Below are 20945 nucleotides of genomic sequence, written 5' to 3' on the forward strand. Positions count from 1 at the left end.
CATAGGAAAATGAAAAGAAATCAGCTCAGATAACAAGAAGAGAACCATGGACCTCCATAGGTCTGGTTCATCCTGAAAATTTCCAGATGCTGAAGGGTCCCTTGTTCATCTGTGCACACATTTATACGCAAGTCTAAACACCATGAGAAAGTCCAGCTGTCACACTGTTTATAAAGGAGCCCGCTTGTGTGCCCCACAGATGAATGTGTTTTGGGGTTGAATGCGTGTATCAAACCTGGAGCAAAGGCAAAGGGCCTTGTGAAGATGCTCGCTGAACCTGAGAGTCATTCATTACATTGAAATTAGTCCTGTGCCATTTAGAGATGAAAGAAGCTTTCACTGCAAAAGCAACATAAAAAGCCAAATTACAGTTTGCAAAGTCACCTTAAAATTGAAATGTTTGGCCATAATGCCCATCATTTCCTGGGAGGAAAAAGGGAGAAGCTTGAACACCCACGAACATCTTCCAAATTGAAGTAAGCAGATGGCTAAATCATGTTGTTGGGGGTGTTATGCTGCAGAAGTGAGTGCTGTACTTCAAAAAATAGATGGCATCATGAGAGAAGAACATTATGTGGTTATTTAGAAGCAGGATCTCAAGAAATCAGACAGAAAGGTAAAATTTGTGGCTCCAATGGATGTTCCAAATGGACAATGACCCTAAGCACTCTGCCAGATCAGTTACAGAATGGCTTAAGAGCAAGAAAGTCAATGTTTTAGAGTGGTTATGACAAAGGCCTTAATAAAAGGTGTGTTAGCAAGGCAGCCAACAAACCTGACTCAGGTTAACCATTTCTTTCAGGAGGAATGGGCCAAAATTCCTGCAAACTATTGTGAGAAGGTTGAAGAAATGTAAAAAAAAAAAAAGTTTGATTTAACTCATACACATTCAATTCAATTCAGTTTATTTATATAGTGCCAATTCACAACACATGTCTCAAGGCACTTCACAACAGTCAGGTACATGCATTCCAATTAATACTAACAATTGAACAGTGCAGTCGGAGTTAGCTTTTTATTCAAATTGGATAAAAACACTGCCGCTGTTTCTGGTTCAAAAGTGGCTTGACCTGGGGAATGCGGCACCTGTAGCCCATTTCCTGCATACGCCTGTGCACGGTGGTTCTGGATGTTTCTACTCCAGACTCAGTCCACTGCTTCCGCAGGTCCCCCAAGGTCTGGAATCGGCCCTTCTCCACAATCTTCCTCAGGGTCCGGTCACCTCTTCTTGTTGTGCAGCGTTTTCTGCCACACTTTTTCCTTCCCACAGACTTCCCACTGAGGTGCCTTGATACAGCACTCTGGGAACAGCCTATTCGTTCAGAAATGTCTTTCTGTGTCTTACCCTCTTGCTTGAGGGTGTCAATAGTGGCCTTCTGGACAGTAGTCAGGTCGGCAGTCTTACCCATGATTGGGGTTTTGAGTGATGAACCAGGCTGGGAGTTTTAAAGGCCTCAGGAATCTTTTGCAGGTGTTTAGAGTTAACTCGTTGATTCAGATGATTAGGTTCATAGCTCGTTTAGAGACCCTTTTAATGATATGCTAATTTTATGAGATAGGAATTTTGGGTTTTCATGAGCTGTATGCCAAACTCATCCGTATTAAGACAATAAAAGACCTGAAATATTTCAGTTAGTGTGCAATGAATCTAAAATATATGAATGTTAAATTTTCATCATGACATTATGGAAAATAATGAACTTTATCACAATATGCTAATATTTTGAGAAGGACCTGTATACTTCCTTAGTATTGGGTAGATGTGTTTTTATCCAATTCTAATAAAAACCTAACTTCTGACTTTTAAGAAAGTAACTATAAAAATAAATATAATCAGTATAAAAGTATGGAAGACAAACGCCTTAAAACACAAGTCTACTGACTTGGAAGTCAAACAGTTTTGGAGTAATTATGCCATTTTTCATTATGTGAGATTTAAAAGATGGTCTGTTGTATAAAGCAGAATCTGTAATACAATCAACATTGAATTAAAAACATACACTGTGTGTGTGTGTCAGAAATGATCTAAATGCAATTATTCATTAGACATAAAGCCATTTGGCAAACAGTGTGGCCACACAAAGTCCAAGTTAGAAGCACAACTCACCACAGTTCTCCTCATCAGCCTGATTTCCACAGTCATCTATGCCGTTGCAGTGCAGGAGCTGCGGGAGGCAAACTGTCAGATTGCCACAGGGAAAATATCCAAGTGGGCAAGTCGCCTTCTCTTCTGTGGTATTGAGTGCTGTAATCAAAGCAGAAAGTCACAGAAAATATGTTTTAAGGCAACATTTCCATAGAACGTTTTAATCAAAACACTCCAGAGATCCTTTTCTAAGATTTTTGAATAAAGAACTTTTTGCATAGTTCTTGTTAAGCTGCTATTTTTTCTTTGCAGTTTTTCTGACTAAGCTGTTGTACACTCTGCAGAAGGAGGTAAAACTGTGACAAATACAGAACAAAATTCTTCATTCCAGCAACACAGATGGACTAACTCATAATCTGGGAAATCACCCTTATGCCTTTGGTTTAAAATACAATAAACATGCAAATGAGAAGAAACCTTTGAACTGTGAATTAGACCTATAAAACAAGTTCAATGGCAATCATTAATGAGTGACAAGATGTATAATTTTGCATATTGATAATGAGTAGTCTAAAGGCTTGGTGACTCTGTCCTTTCAGTGTGCTTCATTTAGATATGCCACAATATCCTCCCCAAGATTATCCCTGCTATTATATTAGGGGGCCACCTGCATCCTGGTCCCCCATGAAGGTCAAGTTCATTCTGTCTCTGTATGGTAAAGTTCTTTTAATAACTTTGCAAAAAACATAATTTGTTTTAACAATCCCTGTTTTTTTCTGAGAATAACAGCAAAAATGTCAGTCATGCAGTGCAATATTTTATGGGTTGTTCTGTGAATTTCATGCAGCTACTGACATGACAAAGCAGAGAGGTAACAGGAAATTGGGTAAAGATTGACTACACTTAAACTGCGCTTTCAAAAACATTCAGCAAAGGCTGCCATATAATTAAAAGGCTTTGTGAATGACAGATACATTCTTTCATCCTGTAGTGACAGTCTCAGATTTTTCTGCCTTCTCAGTAAATCTGTTGTGTTAACACTTAAAAGCAGAGGAATTTATGAAGGGTAATAGCCCACAAAAGCATTAAAAATAAAGCATGAATCATTGATTACATTTAATTAAGAAATTTTAAAATTTTGCTCTGCTGCACAAATATTTTCAAATACAGTAGTCGATTAACTCATTGCTTAGGTTAGTTGACAGTTAAATAAAAATAAAAAATAAAAACAGAAAAAATCTGTAAAATGTCCCTCCAACAATTGCAATAATTCATGATGAACAACAGCTACATGTTCTGTTGGCCAACAGCACAGCGTGATCACCTCAAATGATTTTAACCCATGTCTCTGGAGACAGCGTGTAAAAGTCAAGTGTTGCCGAGTTGCAGCACTATTAACACTCAACGAGTTTACAAACACGTCAATGCAGAAAAGATTACAATTTACAGTAAGAAAAAATTAAGGCCTCTTTCTGGTAATCCAAATGGGTCTAAGATCCATAAGCAGCCATTTTTAACCAGTTATAAGTTTAAAGTATTAAAGCTGAACTGCTGGTTGCCTAAGAGGTTGTTTGCACCCAACGCTAAGAAGTATTCTGATTGATCTGATTCTAAAAGAGCAGATTTTTACAAAGCAGCTTCTGTAATATATTTTAAGAACACATCTCTGCAAGCAGTCTTATGACCAGATTATATTTGCTTACTGCAGATGCAAATGAATAAAAATTTTAAGTATCATGCCACCAATATAGTTCTGTTTAGAAGGTTATGGATATTCAGCATAAAAATAAAATTTATTTTGAAAGCTTACATCTTCAGAATCAGTTTTATTGGACAAGACTGTGTGCACAAACAAGGAATTTGACTTTGGTTTCGCACATTCACAGCACACAGACATTAGGTATAAATATATAAACTTTAGAGGAAGTAAAAAAAGAATAAACATGTGTGTATGTACAGTATTTTTTTATGTAAAAGATTAGAAAATAAAAGAGGAAAGAAACTTTCTCTGTGGCAGCGGCTTTTTGCCATCAGTGCTCTGTAGTGCCAACCTGAATGTAAAAATCTAAACTGGATGTATCCAGGATGTGTGGGGTCTGCAGAGATTTTGACAGCCTATTTCCTGAGCCTATACCTATGCAAGTTCTGGAGGAAGGGAAGGTCAGCCCTGACGATTCTCTCTGTAGACCTAATTGTTTGTTGCGGGTTGGACCTGTCCTGTTTTATGGATGAACCAAACCACAGTGTTCATTGTGCACAAAACAGACTGAGCTGTCTGGACACAATGACAAGAAGTATGGCTGGAGAAGTCATGGTAAGGCTCTTTATCTTAAGAACATGATACCAGCTGTCAAGCATGGCAGTGGTAGCATCATGCTGTGGGTCAACAATCTGGTGAGAGAGAGACTAATTTATATATGTATACAGGTCCTTCTCAAAAAATTAGCATATTGTGATAAAGTTCATTATTTTCCATAATGTCATGATGAAAATTTAACATTCATATATTTTAGATTCATTGCACACTAACTGATATATTTCAGGTCTTTTATTGTCTTAATACAGATGATTTTGGCATACAGCTCATGAAAACCCAAAATTCCTATCTCACAAAATTAGCATATTTCATCCGACCAATAAAAGAAAAGTGTTTTTAATACAAAAAACGTCAACCTTCAAATAATCATGTACAGTTATGCACTCAATACTTGGTCAGGAATCCTTTGGCAGAAATGACTGCTTCAATGCGGCGTGGCATGGAGGCAATCAGCCTGTGGCACTGCTGAGGTCTTATGGAGGCCCAGGATGCTTCGAAAGCGGCCTTTAGCTCATCCAGAGTGTTGGGTCTTGAGTCTCTCAACGTTCTCTTCACAATATCCCACAGATTCTCAATGGGGTTCAGGTCAGGAGAGTTGGCGGGCCAATTGAGCACAGTGATACCATGGTCAGTAAACCATTTACCAGTGGTTTTGGCACTGTGAGCAGGTGCCAGGTCGTGCTGAAAAATGAAATCTTCATCTCCATAAAGCTTTTCAGCAGATGGAAGCATGAAGTGCTCCAAAATCTCCTGATAGCTAGCTGCATTGACCCTGCCCTTGATAAAACACAGTGGACCAACACCAGCAGCTGACACGGCACCCCAGACCATCACTGACTGTGGGTACTTGACACTGGACTTCTGGCATTTTGGCATTTTCTTCTCCCCAGTCTTCCTACAGATTCTGGCACCTTGATTTCCGAATGACTTGCAGAATTTGCTTTCATCCGAAAAAAGTACTTTGGACCACTGAGCAACAGTCCAGTGCTGCGTCTCTGTAGCCAAGGTCTGGGGAATGCGGCACCTGTAGCCCATTTCCTGCACACGCCTGTGCACAGTGGCTCTGGATGTTTCTACTCCAGACTCAGTCCACTGCTTCCGCAGGTCCCCCAAGGTCTGGAATCGGCCCTTCTCCACAATCTTCCTCAGGGTCCGGTCACCTCTTCTCGTTGTGCAGCGTTTTCTTCCACACTTTTTCCTTCCCACAGACTTCCCACTGAGGTGCCTTGATACAGCACTCTGGGAACAACCTATTCGTTCAGAAATTTCTTTCTGTGTCTTACCCTCTTGCTTGAGGGTGTCAATAGTGGCCTTCTGGACAGCAGTCAGGTCGGCAGTCTTACCCATGATTGGGGTTTTGAGTGATGAACCAGGCTGGGAGTTTTAAAGGCCTCAGGAATCTTTTGCAGGTGTTTAGAGTTAACTCGTTGATTCAGATGATTAGGTTCATAGCTCGTTTAGAGACCCTTTTAATGATATGCTAATTTTATGAGATAGGAATTTTGGGTTTTCATGAGCTGTATGCCACAATCATCCGTATTAAGACAATAAAAGACCTGAAATATTTCAGTTAGTGTGCAATGAATCTAAAATATATGAATGTTAAATTTTCATCATGACATTATGGAAAATAATGAACTTTATCACAATATGCTAATATTTTGAGAAGGACCTGTATATATATATATATATATATATATATATATATATATATATACACTCACACACAGTATATACAGTACAGACACACCTTCTCATTGAAAGAGTTGTCTTGATTTTCATGACTATGAATATTGTAGCTTCACACTGAAATCATTAGCCTTATCGCATAATTGCCTAAGTCATATTTGAACGTTTTTGAAAAACAAGAAAAAACATTTTTCAGGAAGCAAAAAATATTTTTAATCGATTTTGTAGCAGTAAGCCAGAATATGACTTAGGAAATTATGCTATAAGGCTAACAATATCACAAATCAACCTGCTCACAAAAAACTTTTAAAGTCATTAGAAATAATATTTGAAATAAATTATTAAAAGCCCAAACTCAATATAAAATCCAAACTCATAATGATAGTATATAAACTTTTGCCCAAAATGTTACATGGCCATATATGTAAAACACAATAATAGAGGAGTGAAAGTTTGTTTGATGATAAATTAAAAATGTTTCACATAAACAAAGTAGTTACTACTTCCATGCATCAATTGTCTGTACAAGATGGGTTCTGGATGTTGCTACGTTTTCATTAGAACTATGACCAATACACAGCTTTGCTCGATGCATCCAGGCTGTGCAGCTAATAGCTGCTTCCTGGTTTGAGGCACAGCAGTGACAGCTACTTGTTCACAGAAGTAGCAGCGGGGATTTCAGTGAATTAGACCGGCCGTTTGTTTGGACTCAACTTAATTCACAATGTGTGTTTTGCACAAAATAGATAAGCTGGAAAAAAGATCCTGCTGAAAATTGGCTGCTTAGAAATAGCAACCACAGGCGAGGATATGGTTCACATTCACAATGTAACAGAATGTGTCCACAACCCTAAGAAGCAAACTCTGAATGTGGCCTGAGCTCGTGAAGCTGTGTCCTCAATGTGTCGCAAATGCATTTACACCTGTACTCCGCTGTTCCCTTGTAATCTGATCAAGCAGGATACATGTCTGCACCAGACATAAACTGCTTCTAAAGAAGGGGGTGCATTATGCAAGCTGATGTGATTTTAAACTACCTTGAAGGATTACAGAAGAAGGGTGGCTTCAGTTTTAGTTAAATGTGAGCTGCTGCATTGTTTAGCTTAAGAATAGTTGACGTTGAAAATTACAAAAGATGCATAGCATCATTTGAGGCAAATCTAAAAGCACCTCATTGGGAAGATGGGGACAGGAAAACAACGCCAAAGAAATTATTTTTTCAGGTGCTGGGCAAGTAGCAGGAGATGTAAACACTCTAAAGGTTCATTACATTTTATTTTGCTCATCATCCAAGGATACTTGGAGCACTTATGGATATTAGACAGACATTATACTATTGGACCTCCAGGGAATTGTAAAACACCTCTTGAGACAAATACAATGATGAAACCCTGCCATACCCTTTAGCATTTGCCACAAAGGTCAAAACAGTTTCCTTTCTCTTAAACTCGTACATCACAAAGACATGGACAAGGAAGCCTTGTAAATGACTGGCTTTCCTGAACATTAAAGTCCCAATGCCTTATGTAAAATGTCAAAGTTCTACAATAATCATGAATCCTATTATGGTCACAAAATAAAGGAAAGGATATTTCATGATGGCTCAGCTAAACCAAATCCAAATATAAAAGCCTTACCCTCAGCAAGTAGTCATCAAACAGGCCTATTGAAGTCACTTTAAACATTCATGATCATGTTGATGTTTTGCTTAATAATGAAAAAATAATGTATTCATGAAGAACAAATAAAGCTGCATTGTTTATATTTCTACATCTCAAGTAGCTTTGTTACAGTAATTACTTTTTGAGTCGGAAGACAGAGCACGCAAAAAAGCAACAATTATGGGTTATTTTTGTCTTGACCTAAGGTTGTATTAGTATTAGGAACCATTTCAATAGCTGTAATTCACAGTCCCCACTGCATCTCTATTGAAGCACTCCTTCAAATTCTGACCTTTGCAACAAAAAAACAAATAAAATAGCAATGGCCTCAATGCCAAATTTAGCAGATACAAATTTCCTGTTCCTTCCTTGCATTTATCCCTCTTTTATGTCAGCAGTTTTATGCCTCAGGGCAGTGTACACATTTTCTAGATCTTACCATGTCCTAAAACTTTTTAATCTAACCCCAAGTACAAAGAGACCACCCAGTAGATTCCACACATTTTATTTTTTAAACACTAATAATGGTAAATAAGTTGTAGTTGTTTTTGTGTCTGACTTTTTCAGTCTGTTTATATTGGGGAGAATTTGGCCCACTCTTATTTACAATATTCCTTAAGTTCCTATGGAGGTTTGCAGACATTTGTTTGTGCATAGATATCTTTAGGTCCCACTATAGCATTTCGAAGTTGAAGTCTGGACTTTGACTGGGCTGTTGCAACACCTTGATTCTTTTCTTGTTCAGGCATACTGTTGTAGATTTGCTGGTGTGCTTTGGATCATAGTCCTATTTAATGACTCTGTTTTAGACAAACTTCAACTGCACGATAAATGGCCTCACATTTCACTCTAGAATACTCTAGCAAACAGTTGAGTTCATGGTCAACTAAATAATTGCAAGGTGCATACATCCTGCAAAAAAAGCCCAAATTACAACCGCCTCACCTCCATACTTGACGGTTGGAATGAAGTGTTTTGCTGAGATGTTGTGTTTGTTTTCTCTAAATATGACACTACATTATGGTAAAACATTTCTGCTTTGGCCTCATCTGTTTAAGACATTGCTCTAGCAGTCATGTGCTTCCATCAAAACTGTGCAAAACTAAGTCATACTGCCAAGAGGCTCCTCAACAGTCCAAATAAGCTATACTTGTTTAGTCTTTTTCTAATTGTCTTGTTGTGAACTTTAAAATGCCTGTGACATCGAATTTGTATGATAAATCAAAGGAAATCAATGAAAGGAAACATTGATCAGCGCTTTGAGTGCCTTGTTGCTGAAAAGCACTATATAAGTAAACTTGACAAAATATTTTTTTACAAAGTTAATTTATGTTGTTGAAAGGAACCGTTGTAAATTTCACAAAAAAAGGCACCTTCTGACTACTCCTTTGCAATTTTGTTGCACTGTTTTATGAAGTGAAAGTGGAACCTTGGCATGTAACCTGACAACGGGTGCAATGGCCAACATGGACAGTAGCGAAGAATCTGATGTTTCTGTAGATATATTACACTCACTAATAGAGAGACACGAACCATAGTCAGAAGAAAGTCAGCTGTCATCAGGTGCCAAAGCACAAGTTTTGGGCGCAGCTCCTTATATATAGGAGCCACTGGTAGAGCCGAGAGCACCACCTGGCAGTGAAACAACTGGAGGTGAAGCTCAGCAGCATGGAGCAGTAGCAGCAGATACAACAGGTGTTAAAAGATTTAAAGATACTTCTTGATGTGTAATTTTTTTGTTAAAATCTTTAGAGAAACATTTATTTAAATATAACATATGCATGTGTAATATATCTTATTTTAATAATAATAATTTCTGATTATTATTAATAATAATTTCAAATTTTAAATTATTAACAATGACTACCGATATCTAAATGTACTTTTGCGACAAGGAAATGTTTTTACCTGCTGAGCCCTGATCCGTTTAGCAACAGGAAGCAACAACCTTCTCTTTGGCGATCTTTTCCCATCAGATGCTCTGAACAGCGTGGCTATAACATCTGCTTCAACACTCTCCTTCGTCTTTAAAATATCCCGACCTCCGACATAATTTCTCTTGTGAATACAGAGGTTTCTTGTTCGAAGTAGTTTGCTACTATCAGAAGTCCTCTGATCACAGCTGGCTGTGCTTGGTGGGACCAGCCCATCTCTACCTCCTTAGTTCTCCAGTTCTGATCCAGGCAGCTCTGATCCTCTTTGCTTCAGGAAAGTGGTGCAGACTAACGGCTGCTGTCGCAGTATTGCTGCCACCACCAGCAGCAATGCAACGCTTCAAAAATATTAATGCTGTTTTTAATGCAACTTGTCTTCTTCCTGAACAGTTTATCATTGAAGCACATGATGAAAAGTTCCCCTTTCATGTAATTTCCGGACGACTTTGGACTTGCAAATTTCAACAACAAAATATGCCGATTTAGTGTCACAATTTTCTTTTAATACGTCTTTAAAATTAATATCATGTCAATTACTGCCCAATTTCTTCAATATTGAGATGTTTTCATTCAATTTCACAAGCACTTTAACATGCTTATTGATTCCAAGATGGAGCTATTGGGTTTTGTGCATCATTTATCTGACTGAAGTTGGTGAAGTTTTTACCCAACTGTGCTTCTGAAATATTAGCTGCTTAGTTGAGATGAAAACTGATGAATGCACAGGGCTGCATTTTGTGTTAAAGTTACAGATGGATTTATTTCTTTTCTTTCACATTTATGCTTCCCTGTCAGTTGTCTTAAGAGAATATAAGCATTTTATACCTATTGCTAAAGTGTATAATCTTGATTCCAGTCGACATAAAATGAAAGTAAAATGGTAACAAAAAGCCAGAGACAAATTAATTTTATATCGAATACATAAATAAATGTTTTAGTAATCACCTCTGAAAGAAAAAAAAAAAAACACTGGAGAACCCAAGAATGGCAGGTGTGTTCATTATAAATGTTTCATGTAACCTGGAAGTGGAATGGGTTATGTGACTGACTCAGCTGCTTCACAGGTTGAGGTCTGGTAGAAGCAGTTATTTTGCTTTCTCAAGGGAGCATAAAGACAGAAAAGGTGAAACAGAAAATCCCTAAAGTCAAATGTTAATCTTTCTTTATCTTTTTGCTGTGGAGGAAGACTTGTGCTAAAGCCTATTAGTAGGATTAGAGATGGGAAAGGTGAATCCAGGTGAGATAGTGCATATAATTTCTAATTCAGGTACTCATCTATGACAGAGTAAGTTTGCACCAATTTTAAAATGCAAGATACTTTTAGGCACAGTATTGCTTGTCCTGGTTGATGCCGATTTCCAGTTTTCTTCGAGGTCTGACGAAAAACTAATGTTTTTATCCTAAGGTTAAATAAAGGTTTAACATAAATAAATAAATAAATAAAGATTTAACACACTGGGTTTTTTGATATATGTAGTAGTTTGAATCTCTTCTTTTCTTTCTGCTCTCGGTGAAAGAGGACGCTTTTCTCTGTCTTCCTCACCCTCCCATATCTGCCCTGCTTCAGCTCTGTGTCTTGTCTTTTTTTTGGAGCCTTTTTTTGCATATTTTCCAAAATTCTGAGTTATGGATTTGGTCAGCTGGTCTCTCAATGCAATTGATCAAATTTTCTCAACGAGAAGACAGGGTTAAGGGGAAACCTCTTGTCCAGACAGGACATTTTTCTCCGGATACACGATGGACTCCTGGCAGAAGTGGAGGATTGTGTGTCTGTCGATATTGTCAGTCGAGGATGTCGAAGATGTGTATACAATTGGATGTTTGATAACAAGATTTCTGCTTTTTGGAGTTGGCGGTTACCTGGCATATCGAGAAATTCGAAAAACGTCAGCTGCTGTTCTGGCCATTGTAAGACTGCCTGGCATGTATGATGGGATCTGCAGAGTGATCAACACTCAGACTGAGATGTTACGTGAGCTGAATCGCAGACTGGATGTGTTCCTTACACAGCATTGCAGGCAGGTTGCAGTTCATGGACTCAGGGGTGAAATGGGATAAATCTTGGAGAAAGTTGTTCGCTCGGATCTGGCGGAAAGGACCTAGAATTTGGCTGTTTGGATTAGCCATTGAGAAGCACCAGCGAGACTCTCAAGGCGAACGGAAAACTAAGAGTCGCCCTGACCCAAATAACTGTTGTTTTTCTAAAAAGTTTGGACTAAAACTGTTTTATACCAGTGACCCAGCTTATTTGAATGATGGGACCACAACTGCCTCATACCAGTGACCTCAAGGATTAATATTATCCTTTTTCTTCTAGCACCGGATGAATTCCTTACCACAGAGGACTTAATGATCTAGTTACCTCTATTAGAAAGATTGGATTAGAACCAGCTCTTACCAGTAAACTCCCAAGGATTATTAATGTCATTTGATTTGTTTTTCTGTGTTTGATTTTCTGTATCACTGTAATGTTGTGAGGGTAGGAACGTAGATCGACTGGTAAATCGAGAGCTTCGCTTTTCGGCTCAGCTCTCTCTTCACCACAACAGACCGGCACAGCGTCCCCATTACTGCAGCAGCCGGACCGATCCGTCTGTCGATCTCCTGCTCCATTCTCCCCTCACTATAATACCATGAATGTGTATTTGTCCCATTACAGCTTTCATCTGTTTTAGCTTTTTTGTCACCATTAAATTTCAGATGAGTACACAAATTGTAAAGAAAATCTGAATCAAACTCTGTTTTACTGGTAGGGTTTGTGCACACAAACAGAAAAAAAAAGGTGGGAAATAATTTTATCTTGTAAATATGTATACAGGTCCTTCTCAAAAAATTAGCATATTGTGATAAAGTTCATTATTTTCCATAATGTAATGATGAAAATTTAACATTCATATATTTTAGATTAATTGCACTCTAACTGAAATATTTCAGGTCTTTTATTGTCTTAATACGGATGATTTTGGCATACAGCTCATGAAAACCCAAAATTCCTATCTCACAAAATTAGCATATTTCATCCGACCAATAAAAGAAAAGTGTTTTTAATACAAAAAAACGTCAACCTTCAAATAATCATGTACAGTTATGCACTCAATACTTGGTCGGGAATCCTTTTGCAGAAATGACTGCTTCAATGCGGCGTGGCATGGAGGCAATCAGCCTGTGGCACTGCTGAGGTCTTATGGAGGCCCAGGATGCTTCGATAGCGGCCTTTAGCTCATCCAGAGTGTTGGGTCTTGAGTCTCTCAACATTCTCTTCACAATATCCCACAGATTCTCTATGGGGTTCAGGTCAGGAGAGTTGGCAGGCCAATTGAGCACAGTGATACTACGGTCAGTAAACCATTTACCAGTGGTTTTGGCACTGTGAGCAGGTGCCAGGTCGTGCTGAAAAATGAAATCTTCATCTCCATAAAGCTTTTCAGCAGATGGAAGCATGAAGTGCTCCAAAATCTCCTGATAGCTAGCTGCATTGACCCTGCCCTTGATAAAACACAGTGGACCAACACCAGCAGCTGACACGGCACCCCAGACCATCACTGACTGTGGGTACTTGACACTGGACTTCTGGCATTTTGGCTTTTCCTTCTCCCCAGTCTTCCTCCAGATTCTGGCACCTTGATTTACGAATGACATGCAGAATTTGCTTTCATCCCAAAAAAGTACTTTGGACCACTGAGCAACAGTCCAGTGCTGCTTCTCTGTAGCCCAGGACTGGGGAATGCGGCACCTGTAGCCCATTTCCTGCACACGCCTGTGCACGGTGGCTATGGATGTTTCTACTCCAGACTCAGTCCACTGCTTCCGCAGGTCCCCCAAGGTCTGGAATCGGCCCTTCTCCACAATCTTCCTCAGGGTCCGGTCACCTCTTCTCGTTGTGCAACGTTTTCTGCCACACTTTTTCCTTCCCACAGACTTCCCACTGAGGTGCCTTGATACAGCACTCTGGGAACAGCCTATTCGTTCAGAAATTTCTTTCTGTGTCTTACCCTCTTGCTTCAGGGTGTCAATAGTGGCCTTCTGGACAGCAGTCAGGTCGGCAGTCTTACCCATGATTGGGGTTTTGAGTGATGAACCAGGCTGGGAGTTTTAAAGGCCTCAGGAATCTTTTGCAGGTGTTTAGAGTTAACTCGTTGATTCAGATGATTAGGTTCATAGCTCGTTTAGAGACCCTTTTAATGATATGCTAATTTTGTGAGATAGGAATTTTGGGTTTTCATGAGCTGTATGCCAAAATCATCCGTATTAAGACAATAAAAGACCTGAAATATTTCAGTTAGTGTACAATGAATCTAAAATATATGAATGTTAAATTTTCATCATGACATTATGGAAAATAATGAACTTTATCACAATATGCTAATATTTTGAGAAAGACCTGTATATACAGTATTTCTCAAAGAAGAAGACAATGTTGACAGCCTGGAAATCCTGAATGAAGGGAAGATCAACCCTGAATATCCTCTGCAGACCTGAATATTTGTTACCATCTGGAACTGTCCTGTTTTGTGGATGAACCAAACCACACAGTGATGGACGTGCACAAAACAGACTGAATAATGGCTGTGCAGAAGATGAGCAGCAGCTCTTGTGGATAAAAGCCACTCCACCTCCTGTCCATATGGAGACTCAACATAGACCCTGATAAGATCAATGACAGTAGTGTCCTCTGTAAAACTTCAGGAGTTTCACAGATGGCTGTACTGAGGTTAATTTAAAATGCAGTTTCCAAATAGATGATACATTAAGTAGGTTTATTAGAAAACAGGCATGTCTTTAACACATAAAACCCTGGATGACACTTTATTTTCTGCTTTTAACTCAAACAAGACAGAACTTGTCATGTTTTGTCCAGTACCTCTAAAAAACAAACTGCTTAGTCAGTGACACACGCTGGGTGGCATTAACTTGGTCTCAAGTAATAATGTAAAGAACCTGGGTGTCATCTTTGATCATGCCATTTAAAATTTCGTAATATCAAGTGAAGTGATCACTTCAGTGAGTGTCTCAGAGTGACCCAAATCCATAAATTCAACAGAGTTTACTACCTCTATTAATCACAGGTAATTTATGGATTCAATTTATCAATGAGAATAAATAGTTTTTCCCTTAATATATTAAATAATAATTTGAAAACTGCTTTTTGTTTTTACTCATCTTCAACTTATATAAAAATTTGTTCAATGATCTAAAACACTTTAGCCAAAAGTTAAAAAAACAGAAAGTTGTGGATGTTCCTATTTCTAATGCATTTATTGAATGAAAAAAAACAAAACATTGATTTTTCAGAACCTGGTCTGCCAGCCACTAACCTGAGCATATAAAAAGTGAAGTTTGTTTCTATGGTGGATTCACTGTTGCTGATATGATCCTTAAGTGTTTGAGTTTTTGGATGTTTTTGTGTCTTTGTTTTCATAATTTCCCTGCTGTTTATGTTCTTTAAAGTGTTGGCATTTTAGTTAATTCCTCTTTTCTTAGTTCAATCATGAGTTCTTTGTATATTTCTAGGGTTTTATTTATCTCCATTCAGCTCCTCTGTGATTATTAGCCTCCCTCCCTCAGCACCTCTGCTTCAGCTGTTCCTCATTTCCAGTGCCTTTCTCCACACTCCCTGTATGTAAGCTCTCTGGTTGTCATTACTAGTTTCTTCCATTGAACTGCCTCATATTTCGCTGCTCTGTTATGTTCTCCATGTTTGTGCCACCTGCGTTCCACGACCTGCTCCTAGGAGTTCTTTGGAACTTTCAAATGTTTCTTCATTAATGCCTTGCCACAGCCTTGTTGGGTCCTATTTTCAGCCAACTTAAAAGAAAAAAAATCTTTAGAAAAGACTTGTCTGGCTGATAAACCTTTACCAAACAGCAATGTTTAGGATAAAAACCTCCAACTGAAATATGTGAAATGGAAATAGAAAGAATAATGCCGACAAGGAAAGTGGTGGGCACATTGTCCAAGCAACAAAAGACAGCTGACCACAGAGGATGCCCTGTGAGTCGAGAGAAACCACTGGCAGTGTCTCAATAAGTGTTGCGCTATTTAAATAAACTCATATCTGATGATCCCACCAATGTGTTGCCTTATTTATCACTGGAATATAAGACAAACTGATCGGCTATTAAAACTATAGAAGGAACTGAAGATCTCTAAAGCTGAATTTAGATGTTACTCCTCCAGAAATGTCCAGTTCTTTAGTGGATTTGGTATTAAATCGTTTCAGTGAAAAACAGCAGTTAAAATATGCTACAGCAAATTCAGTGTTTGGACCCACTTCTCTTATTCTTAACACAGTGGCTTATCCCAGTAACACAGAATCCCATTTAAGCAGCACAGTAACTGAGAAAATGTCCCCCTTTACTGTTAGAGATGTGTGATGGAAATTCTTGCAGTAAGCATTTCACAGTGTATGATTTATTTTTATCTTACTCCTCAGAACATCTGTGTTAGGGAGTAAGCTGTAAAGCCGTTATCAGAAGGTTAATGGTTCAGACCAATCTTTGGACAATGTCAGTTAGGGCAGTTAGGTCTGTTCCTAGATAAGCTTGTCACTGTTGAACTCAAGAAGGGTTGGGGTCATAGAACATGGACTCTTTGCAGTTGAGATAACACTGTCTTGTTCTGGTATAAATACTGTGTGAAAATAGCGTTCGGGGCTCTGTTCAACTGACTTGCTTGGTGACAGAGTCATTCAAACGCTGAATGCCTTTGAATAAAACTTATAAACCCAAAGTCTGGATTTTCTCTTGTTATGAGTCAACTTCTACCCACTTTGATAAGAAAATTCCACAACAGATGCTTCATTGCACAGCTGACACTATGGACTTAAATATGCTTCAAATGCACATATTAGCCTGCCACTGATAGAATCCAAAACATTAACGAAATAAACGGGATGCAAACACAAGAGAAACATTTGACTGAATGCGCATTAACATAATGAACATATAATGAATATAAATATCAGAAGATAAGCGATTTAAATTATTTTCATAAGAGAATGAGATTGAGAAAAACTATTATGACAGTTATTATAGCATTTGAAAGCCCATTTTATAACATAACTCTAAAATGAATGAAAAATCTCCACATATTTACAGTAGAATCCCTTTGGTGCCTCCTGTTCCAATCTTTCTATTCAGTTTTATGATCAGTTCAGATGTGGATCGAATAACTGTGTTTCAAAGGCAAATCTAATTTAAACTGTAAAACACAAATTCCCTAAAACAAAGCACGCAAAGAGTTCAGAATGTGGTCAGTCAGAAGGAGTTGCTGAACTTACCCGACACTCCATAAGCGAATATCACAGCAACGTAAACTTGCATGATGCCCCTGCAAGTTCTTGGTTAAAATCGCGTACGTGGAAGAAAGGAGTAGTAATTTTCTCGTCCCCTCTTTCCAGGTGTGAAAATCTCGCCAGAAGTTTCTAATTAAAACGCCGTGCGGTAATAGCCGCGCTGACGGTGAATATAAGATGGTCTAGTCCAGACAGCGGCTGCAGGAGAGACCTGTGAACGCTTCGCAGGGTCGAAGCGATCTGCAGCTTCCTCCCGTGAGAGGGAAAGGTTTAAAGAGTTGCCATGTTTTGACGCACGGGGAGAAGCAGGCGGCAAAGGTGCAGCAGTGCGCACAGACACGCAGAGAGGAGGCTCAGCATTTCATATATTACCAGCACTGAGCGGGAGCTGCTCAATAACTCCTCTATTCAATTAGGAGACGAAACTCTCCCAGTGCATTACTGCGTATCAGAGGACTGATTAATCCATTCCTTTTTATATTGTCTTCCTGATGACAGAATAAAGGAAGTCTCAAATATTCTTTTTTTTCTTTATGCGCAATTGCAAAGACTTTAAATTCATGAGTTTTCAGTCCGGGTTAAGGTATTCTCTGTTTCACAAGGAAGCTTCCTCGCAGTCAAGGATTTTTATGTGCCTCCGTATCTCTGAGCTTTCATTTTGTCTCTCCTCCTGTACTACTTTTCATTTTTTTCTGGTTTCTTCTTGTTTTTAAAATCTCCTGTTTCATATCCAATTTTAGAGATAATTTTTCCTTAAATTATTTTTAAAGCAAAACATATGTTCAGTAAGCAAGTTTCTGTTATAGCTCTGCCAGCTCAATATTATTACAATATCAGCCAAAATATCAGTTGTATTAATTGGCTTTTGCTATTATGATATTCTGCAGCAGCAACAGGAAAAAGAATCTGATCTAAAGTAATCCTCCTCCTAAACTTAGATACATTTTCTTACTATTTACCACTTTTATCATTTAAACCTAATTGATAGAAAGTGTCCTTGGGGTTGGGCTGATGGGACTGTGTGCCTTTAAAGACTCAGAGTAGAGAAAAGGAGGTGGGAGATATCTGTCAATATTATCAATTCCCATGTTTGAAATCAGTCAGTGAGAAATTCATCCTACCATAATGAATAGCCTCTGGCAAGAGTAACAAACTAAACTGCATTGGGATACCATCTCATTTGTAGGAGGCAAAGCTTTGAGTCAGTGCAAGAATATCACGTACAACAGATCAGAAGGCTGGATACAATAATGATTATCATTTCTCACATATTAATTTGGAGATACTATTGATGCCTTTAAAAAGTCTTTCTAATGTAGGTCAAAATATTTTTCACCCCACTTCTCAAATTTGGATATATTTCTCTTTCTTATTGTGTTTTTTCAGAAATCGCCTGAAAAACCAAGATTTTGTTGTAAACATCAAAAAGATCCTGGGGTAATTCTGGCTGATTATTTGACAATTCTTCTAATTAGAAATGGTAGAGTTGATTTAGATAGATCTTATTTACTGATTAATAATTTCTTGGTATTTATTGGCATGCAGATTGTGGACTGTTTATTTTAGCTGCTTCTCTTTTTTTGCAGCAAAAAGGATGTAATTTTCAAAGCAGCTGCACAGCCAAGAGCATTAAACTAAATTACTTTGAGTGCCACCACAGCATTATAATGTTGTAACCTTATCATTAGGCCCCCATGGCAGGCCCTTCTTCAAATTTTCAGATAACCAATCCACAAAGGTATATGTTGGAAAAATGTATAAAAGTTATCATTGCTTAGTTTAAACCATGTTTATGTTTGAAGTTCTGCTCTAGTTAAGATGATTCCTGTGATTGGTTTTAGTGTGTAAAAGGGTTTGGGGAAAGTTAAGGAATGTGGTCTGGAGTGGATCAATCCCTGGACATGACATGCTTCTGTCATATATGGGAATGACCACTCTTTTTAAGTTGAAATCTCTGTAAGAATTGGTTGAACCAATTCCTGCTTTTTGCTTGTTGGAATGTGAGTTGTAAATAAAAGGCTGGTGCAAGGATTTTCTCTTTGTGAGAAGGAAGTCGCTGTTTGGCAGAGGACTGTCTCTCCCTTGCAAGTCAAACTTACTTGGTTCACTTGTGTCTTATTTTTACACTTGTCTGTAATTATCAGCTTTCTAACTCTAACAGTATGCAAGGCTCAAACCTCATGGGTAAGAAACCGCCACTGATACAAGACTACTCCATGTTGCAACCAGGACCTGGACCCTGATATGCTGACTTCATGATAATGAACAACCACAATCTTAGCATGGAAGTTTATACAAATTTAAAACAGGAATCCTGATGATCCATCACGCATAACAGGGAGTGTATTATTTTTTTGTTTTGATGAATTAGACAATCTCCTCTAAACCCTAAAAAAAAACCCATCCAAATGTTGGCTGGTTTTTAATGTTGTCATTAGCATAAAGAGGCCTGTAAAGTTAAAAGATTTCCAAATGACACTATATTACAAGAATAATTCTCTTGTCTGGCATCACACAGAAATGAAATTGAGTCCCATCCCATTCTTAATCTTGGATTTAATATGACATTGCCCCACAGTCCGCAGTTATAACAGCTTCAGCTCCTCAGTTAGAGGGAAAGGTCTTCTAGGAAATCCTCAAACGGGAGGAGCACCAGCCACTGAGGTAGGACTTTGGGACCAAGGAAGTAAAGATAAGACCTATAATAGAATTCTCTATGAAGGAGGCAGCAAGACCTGGCCTGATTACCACACTATGTGAGCAAACAATTTGGCATCTCTCTCAGGGATTCCTGCTCCTCTTAGGCACCTCCTGACGATCCTGATGAGCTACAGCTGTGGGGCCTGCCTGTCACACCCTGCTGGACAACAGTGAGAAGACAACAGCGAAGCACCACACAAACCTGCACATTATTATTTTTGGAGCATTGAGAGTTTAATATAGAAACTTTTTTATAGAACGCATTTTACCTTTATGTCCCACAATGGAAAATGTTTTGAAATTATAAAAAAAAACAACGAAAAAAAAATATATATTTTCACATTCACAGCATAGAATCTTTCAATAACTTCAGACTAAACCACATATGTTAAAATATATACATTTTTGTTTTTTTGTCAGTCATCAGTCAGTCATTTTCTACCGCTTATTCCATAGTGGGTCACGGGGAAGCTGGTGCCTATCTCCAGCAGTCTATGGGCGAGAGGTCGGGGTTCACCCTGGACAGGTCGCCAGTCCATCGCAGGGCAACACACAAACAACCACGCACACACTCATTCACACTCGTTTTTTTGTTTTAAGGATTTTTGCCATGCATTCACGATTTAAAGCATAGTCAATGGGACCAAGTTTGTAGCGAAGGTAAAGATTGTGCACAAAGTACATATCTCTTGTGTTACATACCTTGCAATCAAAATGATAAAAAAATTTTTTTAAAATAAAAAGCAAATCCTGACCAAGTTTCACAGAAATAACCTTTAAGCTGACCTACGTATGGAGAATCAAAAAGCCAAATAAGCAGAATGTGCACGTTAGAATGTGCAGAATGGGAACAAGGTGCCTCGAGAGAAAAGGCTCTGCATGGCAAACTAGACCGTTTATTCAACCTCATGAACTTTCTCAATTTTTCTCCATTATTTAATTGGTTCCTGCCTTTTACAAAATAAAATGACTTTGTAGCTTTTCAGAGGTTTTTTGGACCTGAGATGATTAGATCTGTAGATACAACAAACCCTGTGGGTGTTTTGCACAGAAACAATGCTGCAATATTTGGCAGCCGATGAATAGAATGAATTCCACCTCTAAACACACTCAAAAACACCCTCTAATCTTCTTTTTTCTTCATAGAAGATGAGATAGAAAATTTATTTTTAGGCCTTTCTGCTTGGTAAGCATGCAGAATAAATGCTTGTTGCTGTGAAGGTCTGATTTCACAGATTCAAATCCAGATGGAGTAACAGAGACA

General features: G+C 38.4%; 1 protein-coding gene across 1 annotated transcript in view; it reads right to left on the reverse strand.

The window, feature by feature from the left end:
- rxfp1 (relaxin family peptide receptor 1) overlaps positions 1-17314 on the reverse strand; it is a 170340-nt gene extending 153026 nt beyond the window's left edge. The window contains exons 1-2 of the mRNA XM_047354544.1: positions 16967-17314; positions 2108-2245 (exon numbers count right to left, since the gene is read on the reverse strand). Coding sequence (XP_047210500.1) covers positions 2108-2245; positions 16967-17009 — 181 coding nt within the window. The 5' untranslated portion in view covers positions 17010-17314. The remainder of the gene's footprint in view (positions 1-2107; positions 2246-16966) is intronic.
- Positions 17315-20945: the final 3631 nt, after the last annotated feature.

This window comes from Girardinichthys multiradiatus, chromosome 23, assembly GCF_021462225.1.
Source record: "Girardinichthys multiradiatus isolate DD_20200921_A chromosome 23, DD_fGirMul_XY1, whole genome shotgun sequence".
NCBI lineage: Eukaryota > Metazoa > Chordata > Actinopteri > Cyprinodontiformes > Goodeidae > Girardinichthys > Girardinichthys multiradiatus.